The following is a 14,462-nucleotide window of genomic DNA, read 5'->3' as shown; positions in this document are numbered from 1 at the left end:
ACAACATCACAATGAACAGTTTCTAGTGCACCCACTCCCCTCACCCAACAAATCACAATTGCATGCCAATGGAAATAATGACAGGAGGCCGATGTACGATGCTAGAATAAATATTATTGTTGAAGGCACAATAATAATGTAATGTTTCTATTCTTTACATGCAAGCAGTATTGCGCCATACTGCTCCAAACAATACACAGGACATGCTTGTATCATCAGCATGTCCCAGCCAATGTACATTAAAGTCAAGTGCGCCTCCGGCGCGCAGCACCCAATCGCCTCTCTGGCTCTTCCTCTGGGACGGCACGTGACCCTACAGTGGGCCTGGTGCTGCGGCATAGCACGCCAACCTGTGAGGCAGACAGGCTGCTGACACTGGAGGTGCCCTCATTGGTGTCGTCCCCACCGACATTGCCTGGCCCAGTAGGATGGAGTGCCAGTACGGCACTGGTGACCTGCTCCAAGATTCGTGCCACATCCTCGCAGCATTGCACCATTGCTGCTGCATAGCCAGGGACCGTCGTGAGAGCTGGGAGGTGGCATTCCCAATTACATAGTTTGAGCGGGTGTAGGCTGATAGCCGCGTAAGTAGTTGGCGGTGGCGGCGGCGGGCGGTGTTGCGCTGTGATATGAGGGCTGCAGTGTTAGCCTCCATGGCTGTTGTCATGCACTCCATCCTGTCGGAGACATTTGCGACATTGCGGCCAATGTTGTGGAGCTGGAGTTGTATTGCCCCTTGCCGTCGTGCCTGCAACTGATGGATGCGCAGCATCCGGCGCTCTATGCTGAGGCCTGGCACGCGCATAGCCATCCCCCTCCTGCCGCTGTGTGCTGTGTTCTGCTGGCGAGCCCTGCCATGCCTGCTGTGCTGGCTGGCCACAGTGGGTGTGCGCACTGTCACCGCACTAGCAGCACCAGATGTAGAGGGTCCCGCTGGTGGTGGAGTTGTGGTTGTCAAAGGTGCTGCGCCTGATGGTGCTGGCGCAGATGGTGGTGGCCTGGCTGCGGGGATAGGTGCAGCTCCTGATGGTACTGGCGCAGATGGTAGTGGCCTGGCTGCGGGGATAGGTGCAGTGCCTGATGGTACTGGCGCAGATGGTCGTGCCCTGGCTGCAGGGATGGGTGCAGCGCCTGATGGTACTGGCGCAGATGGTGGTGCCCTGGCTGCGGGGATAGGTGCAGCGCCTGATGGTGCAGGATGCGTGGCTGTTGGCACCTCCTCTGCATCCTCTGGTGCCTCGTCAATGAGCAGCCTGTCGCTGTCGCTGCTGTTGTCAGCGCCACCTGTGAGGGGAAGTGGACGTAGATTAATTGCATGTGTCTGTCACACGTGCAGTTGCTACATGCATGCTGGCTGACATTCCCTGACTGGCTGTGGCATTGCGTACTTTGGGACATGTCTGGCTGCATTGGGGTTCTTGTACATTGTGGGCAGACTACATGTCCCACAATGCTTTTGGGCATGACCTAATGTGCATGGATTGCATGACTTGGGATGATTATGGGAGGCTATAGGGTCATGGCCATTGTTAGGGGACAGGGTCGCAGTCGCATGCCACTTACCTTGGCTGTCTTGGGTGGGTCGGGATGAGTCCAGATTGATGACCCCTATGCACGCCTCTCGCTCAAGTGTGTCCTCCACGCGGTCCTCCAAGGGGGTGTTGGGAGGGACTGTAGGATCTCCACCTCCAGTAGCCACGGTCTCGCCCAGCCTCTCTGCCACCCTCTCCTTGGCACGACCTCGGAGGTCGTACCACCTCTTTTTGAGCTCCTCCAGCGACCTGTGTGCCACGCCCACAGCGTTGACTTTTGCGGCTATCCCAAGCCAGATTTGGCGTTTCTCCGCCTCAGGCACCCTCCTGGAGTCCTTTCCAAAAAGTTTTGGGTGGTTTTCAACCACTCCGTCAATCAGGTGCTCCAACTCCTGCTCAGAGAATTTGAGCTTCCGCTTGCGCCCGGTGTCACTGGGCCCTGGTGCTGCATCCTCTGCCATTGCTGCAGTCACAAAAGCTAAGGATTTCGAAGTTTGGAGGTGTCCTGGAAGGAGCTCTGTGAGATGCAGCCTCAAGATCAGCCTCACTTTTCTGAATGGGGGTGGGAACTGCCTGCTTCCTGGTTGTGATGTCATCACTGTGCTCGAAATGCGACTTCCCGTTTTTGCGATCTCGCTGATTGTGAGATCGCATTTAGCGATCTCGCAATTTGCGATATCGCAATTCCTACACGGATTTTGATGAAAATAGCGATTTATCTGTTATTTTTTAAAATCGCTAACGCATTTTGCGGCCGCGTGCGAATCGCTTTATTTTCTTGCTAATTTTGATGAATGCCGGTCTGCGATTTCTAAATTGCGATTCGCTGTAAATCACAATTTAAAAATCGCAGAATTCGGATTTCATGAATCAGGCTGAATGTGTCTTAATTGAATGTGTTTGTGAATGGATTGGAGGGGCTTCCTTTACCGAGGCAAGTCTGCGAAAAGCTGATGGAGATGTTGGTGGTGTGAAATTGGAGACTGCGATTCATGAGAAGGTGTATCCTCTTAGTGTGTAATTTGACCATAAGTGTTCAAACGCTAAGGCGTGATTTTTGTTTTTGGAAAGGAATGTAGTATCGCCTGTTGCGATTAAATCACAACCGGCGTCACTTACTAGTTCATCAGAACCAGTGGTGTGTTCAATGATATACACCATGTTAAAAAACATAAATGGCTCGTTCCACACCATGTGTGAATGAATGAATAAATGCCATGGCTGCTGGGGGTGGCCTCAGAGAGGGACCCCGTTCAGCAACGGGAAATGTAGTTGCTTGTGTCCGAGGTCTATTTATTTAACAATATAGGCCCGACTTTAGCCCAGCCTGGGCGCTACCACTGTGCATCCCTGAAAGACTCACCAGCGTATTGCTCAACTCATCTGGCGATATGACAAATGAGTAACATTCAGTGGTATTTTAAAGGCCAACTGAAGCTTGTCTTGAGTCTGGATTCTGAGGAGAAACTGTTTGATAAGAGTATCAAACATGGCAGCAGGAGTGACTGGTATTGTCTTATTTCAACCATATGTCACAAATTATCCAAAGTCGAAATATTGAAAAGCATACTATGTAAAACCAATATATAGGACAATATGTCGAAAGCGACAAAATAAAAATATTACATATTAAAGTGAGAAGGTGGTGGATTAAAGAATAGCCACTGTTAAAGTGGTCATCTACCCTGTGACCAATACAATAAAAACACTCCCAGAAGCGGGCATACTGCAAAGGGAAAATACTAACCCAAAGGGGACACAAAGCACATCAAACTCGAAGCACTTAAAGATAAGCAGTTTTATTTTAGATATTTAATATTGCAATATTTTTTCTTATTACATTATCACATTTCAACATTTTATTTTACACTTGTCACCGATCTGTTTTTATTGATTCATTTAATTCCTATTTCGAGGTGGTAAGCAAACGAGTAACATTGGTTGTAGGAGCATAATACAAAAATGAATGTAAATCATCTAACTAATACTTAACAGCTAGATAAGCAATAGTAGTATACATGATTTATGAAGATAACTAGTTAATCTGTTTACATTTATCCACAATTGAGTTTGTCTATCCATCACAAACATTAGAAGAGAGGAATAAGGTGGTCAAGCCCTCTTCTTCTTTTGGTGTTGAACTTACAATATTGGAGTTACCACAACGCTGCATGCGGAGACTTAGTAGAATGGGGAAAGATTTATTGTAGTTGAACTCTTTTATAAACTAGGCTGTTGAGTAGCACACAGGCTAAACATATCAAGACAGGTTTCTATGCACCCCCGCCAGGCACTCTGGAGCCAGTTACATGCTTACAAATCTCCTTTAAGATGACGGAAATAACAGTGCAAAGGTCACATATATGGGATGGTTCGGTAAACACGCCTTCAAGATCTGAAATAGAAGGTTCATAGCTATGTTAGTAAAAATGACTTTGCAGATACTAGAATATGCTTATTATAGATATTTTGTTGTAAAACAATTTTCATAACCTACTTTCTACAGACGTACCACTACCTCTGATAGGCTTATGACACTGCAACATGCTTAAATTATGTAGAAGCTGAATAAGAGCACTCACTCTATAATAAATGGTATCCCTGTCATGTTCTTCATTTTTTTTGTTGAAAATCTGTTTTTATTGATTTTATATGCTTAACAATCTCTACCAACATATGCAGGTCATTTGTCAATTTTCTGTACAATCAGTTGAGTTGCCCATGTTACAACACCTAAGAATAATAGCATTTAATTCGTGAGCTTTACATTTACCCATTCTTTTTATATCAACCAATACTGCTTGGTTCAAAAGAAAACCATGGAGGGGGGTGTTAACTAAACCGGGATAAATTAATACATAATAGGTGTGAACTAGGAACTGGCGCTTATGCTGCCTAAACCCTCCCTTCCCCTTGTTATTATGCACGACTCTGCATTAGCAGTGCTTATGAGTGTATTGCAGGACATGTGCTAGGTTGCGTGATATCCTGGTTTTAATCTGTGGGTGTCTCCGCTGGTCAAGTATTGGTTTCTGCTGGGGCCTGAGGGAGGTTACAGCCACTTGCGGGGCGCTAAATTCGGCAAATATTCTTCCCAATGTGAAGCTAGGGGTATTTTACGCTGCCTGTCATGTTCTTCATACCTGTCCCACAACTAAATGATCCCCCAATATCAGATGAGCATTGCAAATTAATCTGCATCACCTCTACCTACTATGCACCATTGAGTACTGCTATAGTACCTTAATTCTAGCACTCAAAAGAAAAGAAGTGAAGGCATGGTGTCATAACTTAAGAAAAAGCACCTATAGCTTGTTTTTGCCTTCCTTACCTTGACCTTGAAGACACGCCACGTCTTTTGCCATTTTTTACAACAGTAAATGTAAATCTATTTTTCATTCAGACCTTTTTAGTAAATAAGATGAGTCATAATACTACTTATAGCCAACATTTAAATGATCAAAAATTTTGTTCGGACATAGGGTAATTTTAATAAGAAATATTAATATATTTGTATAATGAACTACAGAAATATTGTTATGCTGGGCAAATGGGCATATCTGCCCAAGTATCCTAAGTAGATTTGCTCATATTATTAATGGACATTTATTAAGCGCCTGGTTACGCCACTGGCGTGTCCCCGCGCTATGACAAGTGGAATGGCTGTCCCCCCTCCTCCCACACAAGCTATCTGCTGAAAAGGTGCGTTTTAAGTTTTTTCCTGAACTGGACTTCGGAAGGTTCAAGCCGAAGTTCCAGCGGAAGATTATTCCAGCGCTTGGGAGCAAGGTATCTGAAGGATCTACCTCCCATACGAGCTTTGAATATAGATACATAATCTACGAATGTAAACATAAGACAGGTATTTTGTTGGCAATAACAGACAAGCATTGGCCAGTGTCACATTCACGTAGAAGCACATAGGGTCTGCACAAGTTACCGTACACAGGAATCTAGGAAAACAATTAGGTAGTCTGGACGTACTTTGGTCAAAAAAGGGCAAGTCATTTTGACAGTACCATATTAAGTTCACTTGGAGGAGCCTGTCTTCCTGGGCCAGAAAATAACTTAATTTCTTCTAAAAGTCTCTTATAACAGGGATCATAAAAAGAGGTTTGCCAAAGATTTGTTCTTTAAGAGGTAATGTTTATCTTTACGGAAGAACACTACATCCCAGCTTTCGCCACATATAGGAGATGGAGAAGTACCACTACTTCCTGGCATCTGGTTGAGCCAATGTTCTTTTGGATGTACCAGATGCAAAACTTCTTCCATTTGAAAGCGTAGGAAGTTCTGGAGGATGGGTTCTTAGCTTCCTTCAAAATGCCTTTGTAATGCTGTGGGAGATTTTGTGGGCCTAGTCACAAAGGCTGAAATACACATGTAAAACTAGTTACTCAAGAAATTTTACTAAAAGCTCAACACCCAAGGGGAGGACAAGGCAGAAAGTCCTGCACCAGTCAAAGTACCTTATCTAGGCTATATTTCCTATCTTGAGATTGGTGCAAAGGGCCTGGGACATGACCTCCAGGTGCCCCAAAGAAATGACATACAAGTCATTTGAACAAATTTAACAAAGGTTGGCCCAGAACTCAAATAAGTGAATTATGAGTAAAGAAGGATCGATTCTCCTTTCGGAACCAGACGGCCTCATAGAAGCATGGGAAATACGTTTCCCACATCACTGCTGTCAAAGGACTGTACGATCCAAATCAGGTCTTTTCAAATTTCGGGACATAACTTTGACATTGATTTACTCTGCAATTTTGACCTGATTGAACTTTATAAATACCTCATCTCAAGAAATTCTTGATTTGCAGCAAACCCTGAAGAAGTCCACATGAGGACGAAACGAGTCAGCGAACATGAATTGTAAGGATTTGTATTACAATAAAGAATAAAATAAACTTTGTACCTACAATCAAAATCATCCAGTGCCTTTTCTTTCATAGGGAAGATCTTGACGGACTGCTCTCTTTTGCATTGTGACTATGACTAACTAATAATCATTACTCATAGTTCACTTATTTCAGTGCTGGGCCAACCTTAGTTTAATTAATTTTTACTACTACACCTTGGTGGAACTGTACAATTTTTGGTAGTCACCATTTCCAAGTGTAGATTTACACCTACATGTAGGGTTACATGCCTCCACCCATTCAAACGGGAGGGTGGATCTTCCTACTACAGGATTCAAGTGTGTTAAGTTACTAATAGTAACTTTGCACATGTAGAGGGAGATCTCCACCACGGAGGTGGAGCCCTCACTATAGGAAAGTATAGGGAAAAGGATTACAGTTTATTATTCTTTAAAAAGATGTTAATGTTGTTGGGATGGAAAAGCCATCTGCATGGTAATGGATGTGCACTCCTACCCAGAGTGCCAATACAGTGCCGATGACTGGATCCCTAATCCTGATTTCTGTTGTCCTAGGTAAACATGAATCATGATTAGGCTTTCCTATTTTCAGTTTCTATTTTATTGTAAATTCTGGTGGGGGGTTTCAGATTTTTCAATACCTTAAAAAACAGTGGTTATCAGTGGTTACACATTTTCAAGCCATTAAAAACAACAAAAACAGTGTTTTGCTGGTGTTTATGGACCGTTTTGCTATTATTGCTTGGTTCATGTACTTATAGTGCTTGTTATATGGACAGTGTAGCCTTTGGTCATGCGCGCTTGCTCTTTCCTACCCAAGTACACTTTTATCTGTGAAAAGGCCGTCTCAGCATTAACATCGAACCACGTCGAAACAGCCTGTACACAATTTGCTAACTCTGGCCACTGACAGCTTTCCATGCCGATACTGGTGCACCGGAAGATTGCGATTTTTGGGGCAGATTCAGGAACATATGTGTTGAAGTGGACGCATATGCCCTCAGAGTTATTAAAGTGGTCAAAAAAGAAGCAGTCTGGAGAAAATTCCCCTTTATGGAAGTGATCTAGAACTTGTGCGGAGTACCACAATAAGGTTTCATTGACTTCAAATGGCATGGTTGGTGAAGGAACATGTCTCTGCATCATTGCAAGCCATTTCTCATGAATTGTAAAAAAAAATCCTGAATTGTTGCTCAACATTTATTTGTTTACTAAGTGGCTAGCATTCGAACATGAAACATGTTACAGTGCCAAAGTCACTTAAAGTGTCACCCAGCCTACTAGGAGATTTTCCAGATCTACACCAATTAACGCTGAACACTTGGTAGACAAGGGTGTTTTCAGACTCTAGTTTTCTGATTGTGTCTACTACAGCAGTCATGTTGTCCTGTAAAAATCTAAGACTGAAGTAGGGTGTACTTTTTATCACATCACTATCAATATGCGACAGAAGATCCTCATATTTCTTGCCTTTACCATCATCACAAAGCAAAAATTCTGTAACGGGTCGCCACATGGATAATATAACATTCACGGCCTCTAGGACTGAGAACCACCACCTAAATTACACTGTTGGGATGACAAGTATGAACTACAAAGTCAATAGCATTCTTCATTAGCTCTGAAGATTGTAAAGATACCATCTAGCAAGTGGCAAGGATCTCTTACAGGGAGGCAATTTAGCTCAGATATCGATTTTTTACAGATCACAGAACTTTTTCATATACTTAGCTGAATCACTAAAAATACAAACAATATCAGTCCAATTTTTGTTGAACTTGGTATGAACATTTTGCAGAAGCATTCCAACTGATACTGCATTCCATAGTTTCCAAAAGTCTGGTGCCATGTTTTCACCACTATCCCAGATGCGTGTTGACAGCATTCTTTTCACATATACCTGTCACTACACCTTGCATTGAATGTTTAAAGCTGTTGGTAATTCACCTTCTATCAATTCTGACTTACTAGATAAGGGAGTTGATGTATCAAAGGATTTCACCCATTCTCTGTGAATAAATGTGATAATGCATATTGGGAAAGATTATGAAACTGTCCATTTTACCTATCAGTGAAAAAATCAAAAGTAGCCAAAATATCAAATATGATTTTTATATTTCCTGATTCGCTACAGTTTATAAAAGAATTAAATAAGACCTAAAAAATGCTTCTAAACCATGCATCTTTAGACCAAAGACCACAAAACTGAAAAAAGCAAACGGAAGAAGAAACAATATTTTAGTGACCTTCTTAAATGACAAAATTCAAGCATAATAATGTTCACCCAGTTTTTCCTGCTGCTACCCAAAAACCAAGCATAATAATGTTCACCCAGTTTTTCCTGCTGCTACCGTGCATAACAAAGTTAAATTGTATTGGCCCCTTAAGGAAGAAATTAAAACTTTCACTCGCCTTTTTCTTTCATTGAATGGCATTTGATGTGTGGTTGTGGTGGTGTTTTATCAGTTTTTTATATGTTTACATGGTAAGGGCTATTTCCCTTTCGGTGGGATTTTATCAGTTATTATAGGTAAAACACGATAGCCTAATAATGATTTTGTGCCATGCCATAGGCCTGTCTCATGGATTGTGGTCTTGTTGTACTGAGAGAGGCACCCAAAGGGCTACTCTCATGGTGGTGAAAGGCTACAACCTTTGCAGGAGCGCTGTAGTGTCAGCATCCAAGACCATATTAACCATGCAAGCCAGAGCACTTCACAGCATCTTCAGGGGTATTAAGCTCTACATAAATGCCACAGTACAATAACACATCAGAAGACCACACCATATTTATTGAGGAATTCAGTGTTCTGATATACCTACATGATATACAGTAACAAAGCAATCTAATTGTGTTGAATACCAGTCAGATGTCTTTCTCCTTTGCTTCATTCTTAATAACAAAGAACTATTCAAGGGCACTCACCATCCCTAGTTTGTAATCTGCCATTATTAGAAACCCATTTGTTCTACTTATTACTCTTATTGTTTCACCCTTATAACAGAGTGCAGAAGTCATATAAATGACGGCAAATGCATACAATACAAATGCATGCAATACGAATATGATCAATCGTTCATGTTTCAGTAATCTACAAAATGCAGCACTCAAGGTAAAGAATGCGAGTAGAAAATATAAAAAAAGTTTTACTTTTTAGCCTTTGAGGTGAGATTTGATTCTGTACATGACTGTATAAGTTTACCTGTCCATCATGTTGGTGCCTATTATCCGTCTAGTGTTTTTCTTGGCTGTAGGCAATGTTATTCTCGTAAGATTTTTTTAACCGATCGACAGTTTCCAGCTCCTTTGAGTGAAAGCATTGCGTTTGTTCCGAATAGCATTCTTTCTAGTAGAGACCATAGCTATCCGCAAAGTACTCCTGACCTTTTGAATATTCCCAAGGCGTTAGACTAAATCTGGAGACTTTTCAGCAGTACTCCTGAACGCCTGTAGATGATGCAGTGTGGCTCTGAACTGGCCACGTTCTGCTCTGGAAATGAGTTTACTTTCCCAGGAGAGACCCCTAAAGCATCTAATATGGAGAATACGATCATAACATGCCCTTGGCAAAAGATAAATACTTGCGACTTAGATATGGCTTTACACTCCTACACTCCATGTCTGACATGGGCACTGATTCGGCAGCCTTTAATGACCAAAGTTTGGATTGACTATGCGGTCACTAAGTTCGCCCCAGGGAACCAACCATCAGCTCCGTGGTACATGACTGAGCTGAAGAAACTTAAGAAGTGTAGGGCTCAGGAACGAAGATGGAGGAAAGACTATTCCTTAGCGGAAAAAATACTTATAAAAGAACTATCGAAGAATATGAAGAGGTATTTATTTTAGCAAAATCACATTTCTTTACCGAGAAAATTTGCTCAGCGAAAAATTCAGCTAGAGAGCTTTTTAAAACAGTCACCGTACCATCAGACTTCGATGAAAGCAAACAGTTCACCCCACACCAAGATTTCAGCAATAAACTGGCACAGTTCTTTTATTATAAAGTAAAATTCGTGCTTGAAGAGTGCTCAAGTCACCAAAATAGATCTGGTCCAGGTGAGTAGGCTTGCTGGATCATAATACCGAAATTACACAGGCTTGCCTAGAAAAGTTCAATTAGTTGGCGCCTGAAAGAGTGAAGAGGCTAATACTATCAACCAAATCGGAATACCCATTGGACCCCTGTCCGGCGGTGGTACTTCACATGGTCCCTAATACTATTGTGTGACATCTTGTACCTTTCTTAAATAATATTCTTGACTCTGTCTTTCTCAAGTAACTGGAAAAAAATAACTGTTATGTCCTATCCTGAATAAACCTGTGCAAGACCGTACGGAGGTTAAAAACTATCGGCCAATCTCTTGTCTTCGGTTTCCATCCAAAGTCCTAGAAAAAGCCTTAAATGAAGTCCTGGTACACTTCTGAGAGTCAAATAACAAATTGGACTCATCACAACATGGCTTTCAGTCTCGACAATGCACAGTCAGCTTTAATCGCAGCCACTGAGGAGATCCATATCCAAGTAGATGGGGAGGGAAGGCAATACTCATTTTGCTAGACCTCTCAGCCACGTTTGATACAGTAAACCATCAAGTACTCATTCAGTGATTATCCAAAATGGAGATCACAGGTGGGGCATCGAATATTATTAGATCATTCCTATCAAACAGAGAGCAAACTGTAATGTTGGGGGGATGTAAATCCCACTCCTTTGCTCAGCCATGTGGGGTGCCCCAGGGATCTTCGTAATCCTCAACCCTGTTCAATGTTTATGTTACCCCACTGGCCAAACTCATCCACTCGCAAGGATTTACCGCTATCTGTTTAGTGGATGATACACAAATAGTGGTGTCACTATCATCAAAGTCAGAGGATGTGGCGAAGAAATTCAATAACGGTATGGTCATTAGCTGGATGCAGGAAAACTGTTTAAAATAAAATACCGAAAAAACAAAGGTGCTACTATTTGGTAGAAACACCTAATTCTGGAACAATTCTTGGTGGCCAGATGTCGCTAGACCATGCCCATCCCCAGTAAGGAAAGTAAAAAAGCCTAGGAGTCATTTTAGATGATCGGTTATCTTTATCTGACCAGGTTAATCTCATTACATCTTCCTGCTTCTACACTTTGAAGATTCTTAAAAAGGTCTTTCCTTTTATCCCAATGCATCTACAGACAACAGTGATTGTAGCTCTGGTACTATATTGTAATGCTCCCTACCTGGGAGCAAAAAAGAGGACCCTACAAAAGCCACCGTCCCTCCAAAATGCAGCAGCAAGTTAACTGCTCAAAATCCCCAAATTCAGTCCGGTGTCACATAGTATTTGGGATTTGCATTGGCTGCCTGTCCAGGCGAGGGTTCAATTTTAGTCTTTGTGCATTGTTCATGAGGCCCTCTACAGTGCCGGCCCTGATCACATTAACAAATTCATCAGATGGTACGTGCCACGACTTAACCTTAGATCATCTACTGCCTGTCAGCTGGACATCCCTAGGGCAAAGACTGTAAAATGGGGGAATAGAAGCTTCATCCATCTGACCTGTAAGCTGTGGAACACCTTACCTCTTACACTGAGGACCCAAACCAACAGACAGATGTTCAGAAAATCTTTTAAAACATGACTAATTGTATCCAAGTTTTAAGCCTGTGCTCACCTCTCTCTGTACGATCTTGAAGGCAGCTCTAGCGCTAAGATGCCTTGGCATTCATGCGCTTTATAAAACTTTCATTCATTCATTTATGGAGTATATATAGGTGCCACTCCAGCGTGTGTCTGTTGCTTTCAAGATTGGCTGTGCCAAAGATGCAGAGATCAAAAAGCAAATTGGGGTGACCAGTGTGCAGATTACTAGATTTTGGATCTTATTAAGACATAGGGACCAATCACAGAATGGTGAGTGTTGGTGAGAAATCTGCAGCAAGACAGAGTCTCTGACAGAAAGGGCATTACCAAAGGTAAGTAACCTGTTCTCCTGATAGAGACTTCTATGTGCAGATTTCCACTTATAGAATAGATACCAAAGAAATACCTATTTGGAGGAGGGTCTGTGAAAGGACTCACACCAGAATGTCCTGCAGGACAAAGCAAGCAAAAATCGCCTCACAGGGAACATAACTATACAGACAGTAGTGCTTCGTAAAGGTATGGAGAGACGCAACTGTAGCTGCCTGGCTAATGTCCAGGACAGGGGCTGTGTGTGCTAACTCATTGATAGCAGCTTTGGCCCAATTAGAATGACTATAGAGGTCTTCTGGTGTCTGCCTTTTAGCCAAATGCATAGCAGATCTTAATGCAGAGCACATTCCAGTGAGAGATGGTTCTCTTCCAACATCCTTGCCTTTTCTAGCACCAGAGAACCCCACAAAGAGCTGATAGTCCACTGTGTGTTCTTTGGTATGATCTATGTAAAAGCTGAGCACTATCTTGGCGTCTAAGCAAATGAGTCTTTCCTTCTCTTTAGAGGGGTGAGGCAGAGCACAGAACACAGGCATGGTGATGTTCTGACTGACTTGGAAAGGTGTCAGAACTTTAGTTAAGAAAAATGCCCATGTCCACAAAACCAAATTGTCTTGGAAGAAGATGGTGTAAAGTGGATGGATTGTTGCTTGGCATGAACCATTTGCCACAGTTCTTATTCGTTTACATCTTTTTATTCAAGATATTCCAATGTTTTTAAAGTTTCAATCCATTTCATCACATGAAATCCTTTCAATGTATAACAAGTCTGATGCTGAAGGTATGCCCATCCAGGCCTTTTCACAAGAACAGGACCAATACATGTTTCATCCTCAGTAGTATTATTAATTCCCAATGCATTTCGAGCGTCATCTTCGCTCTTCGTCAGGGGTTAACTACAAAATAAACAATGACTTTAATCTAAAAGTTTCAACTTTTTAAACAAACAATTGACATTGTACTTGTTGCATCCTGCTCACCATTTCAGTATCTTCAAACATGCTTCCCTTTTCACATAGCGGGTTAAATAGTCCAATTGAGCAGTGGCTGGGACAACAGAGCAGGAGGTTTTTAGAATATGTTGGACATTTAGCGGCAAAGCACTGAGGGAAGCATGTTTGAAGATACTGAAATGGTGAGCAGGATGCAACAAGTACAGTGTCAATTGTTTGTTTAAAAAGTTGAAACTTTTAGATTAAAGTCATTGTTTATTTTGTAGTTAACCTCTGACAAAGAGCGAAGATGACGCTCGAAATGCATAGGGAATTAATAATACTACTGAAAGGATTTCATGTGATGAAATGGATTGAAACTTTAAAAACATTAGAATATCTTGAATAAAAAGAGGTAAACGAATAAGGGCCATATGTAGGTAAAAGGCATTTACCGAATCGTAAATACCGAATTTTACCGATTCGGTATTTACAATTCGGTAAATGCCATGTAGGTAATTATTCTGTAAATATTACCGAATCGGTAATATGCGGTAATTACCGAATCGGTATTTACCGATTCGGTAATTGCCATTGATTCCTATGGGCCTTGAGGCCCATAGGAATCAATGGCAATTACCGAATCGGTAAATACCGATTCGGTAATTTTACCGATTTGTCAAGGGGGACAGGGTGTCACTTTGACACCCTGTTGCACCCCTGATTTTGGCTTGTGTGCAATGTGACACACATACATGCCCTTAGGGCATGTATGTGTGCCACATGGCACAGTTGTACATGCACAGATGTGCATGTACCCCGAAATTCGTTATTTACCATGCCATTGTATTTCATGGTAAATAACGAATTTCTAAGGGCCTGTGGCACTGTTTCCAGTGCCACCTACATCCCAAATTACCGATTCTGTACATTTACCGAATCGGTACTTTACCGATTCGGTAAAATTACCGATTCGGTAAATATACAGAATCGGTAATTTTCAGGCCCCCTACATCTGGAATTACGAATACCAGTCGGTAGCGGCCGAAATCGGCCGTTACCGACCGGTATTTGGCCACCTACATATGGCCCCAAGAAGTGTGGCAAATGGTTCATGCCAAGCAACAGTGCTTCTGGAGGGAGCGATTGGGTTCTCA

At 42.3% G+C, this 14,462-nt stretch overlaps 1 protein-coding gene and 1 pseudogene across 1 annotated transcript in view; both read right to left on the bottom strand.

Moving 5' to 3' along the window:
• Positions 1-245: 245 nt before the first annotated feature.
• Positions 246-2,659, bottom strand: LOC147712223 (uncharacterized; annotated as a pseudogene).
• Positions 2,660-3,596: 937 nt separating this feature from the next.
• BTBD16 (BTB domain containing 16) overlaps positions 3,597-14,462 on the bottom strand; it is an 887,756-nt gene continuing 876,890 nt past the window's right edge. Inside the window, exon 17 of the mRNA XM_086920301.1 lies at positions 3,597-3,927. Coding sequence (XP_086776427.1) covers positions 3,859-3,927 — 69 coding nt within the window. The 3' untranslated portion in view covers positions 3,597-3,858. The remainder of the gene's footprint in view (positions 3,928-14,462) is intronic.

Source organism: Lissotriton vulgaris, chromosome 5 (genome assembly GCF_964263255.1).
Source record: "Lissotriton vulgaris chromosome 5, aLisVul1.2, whole genome shotgun sequence".
Classification (NCBI taxonomy): domain Eukaryota; kingdom Metazoa; phylum Chordata; class Amphibia; order Caudata; family Salamandridae; genus Lissotriton; species Lissotriton vulgaris.
The sequence above is the reverse complement of the archived record's forward strand: the minus strand, read 5'-3'. Positions and strand labels throughout refer to the sequence as shown.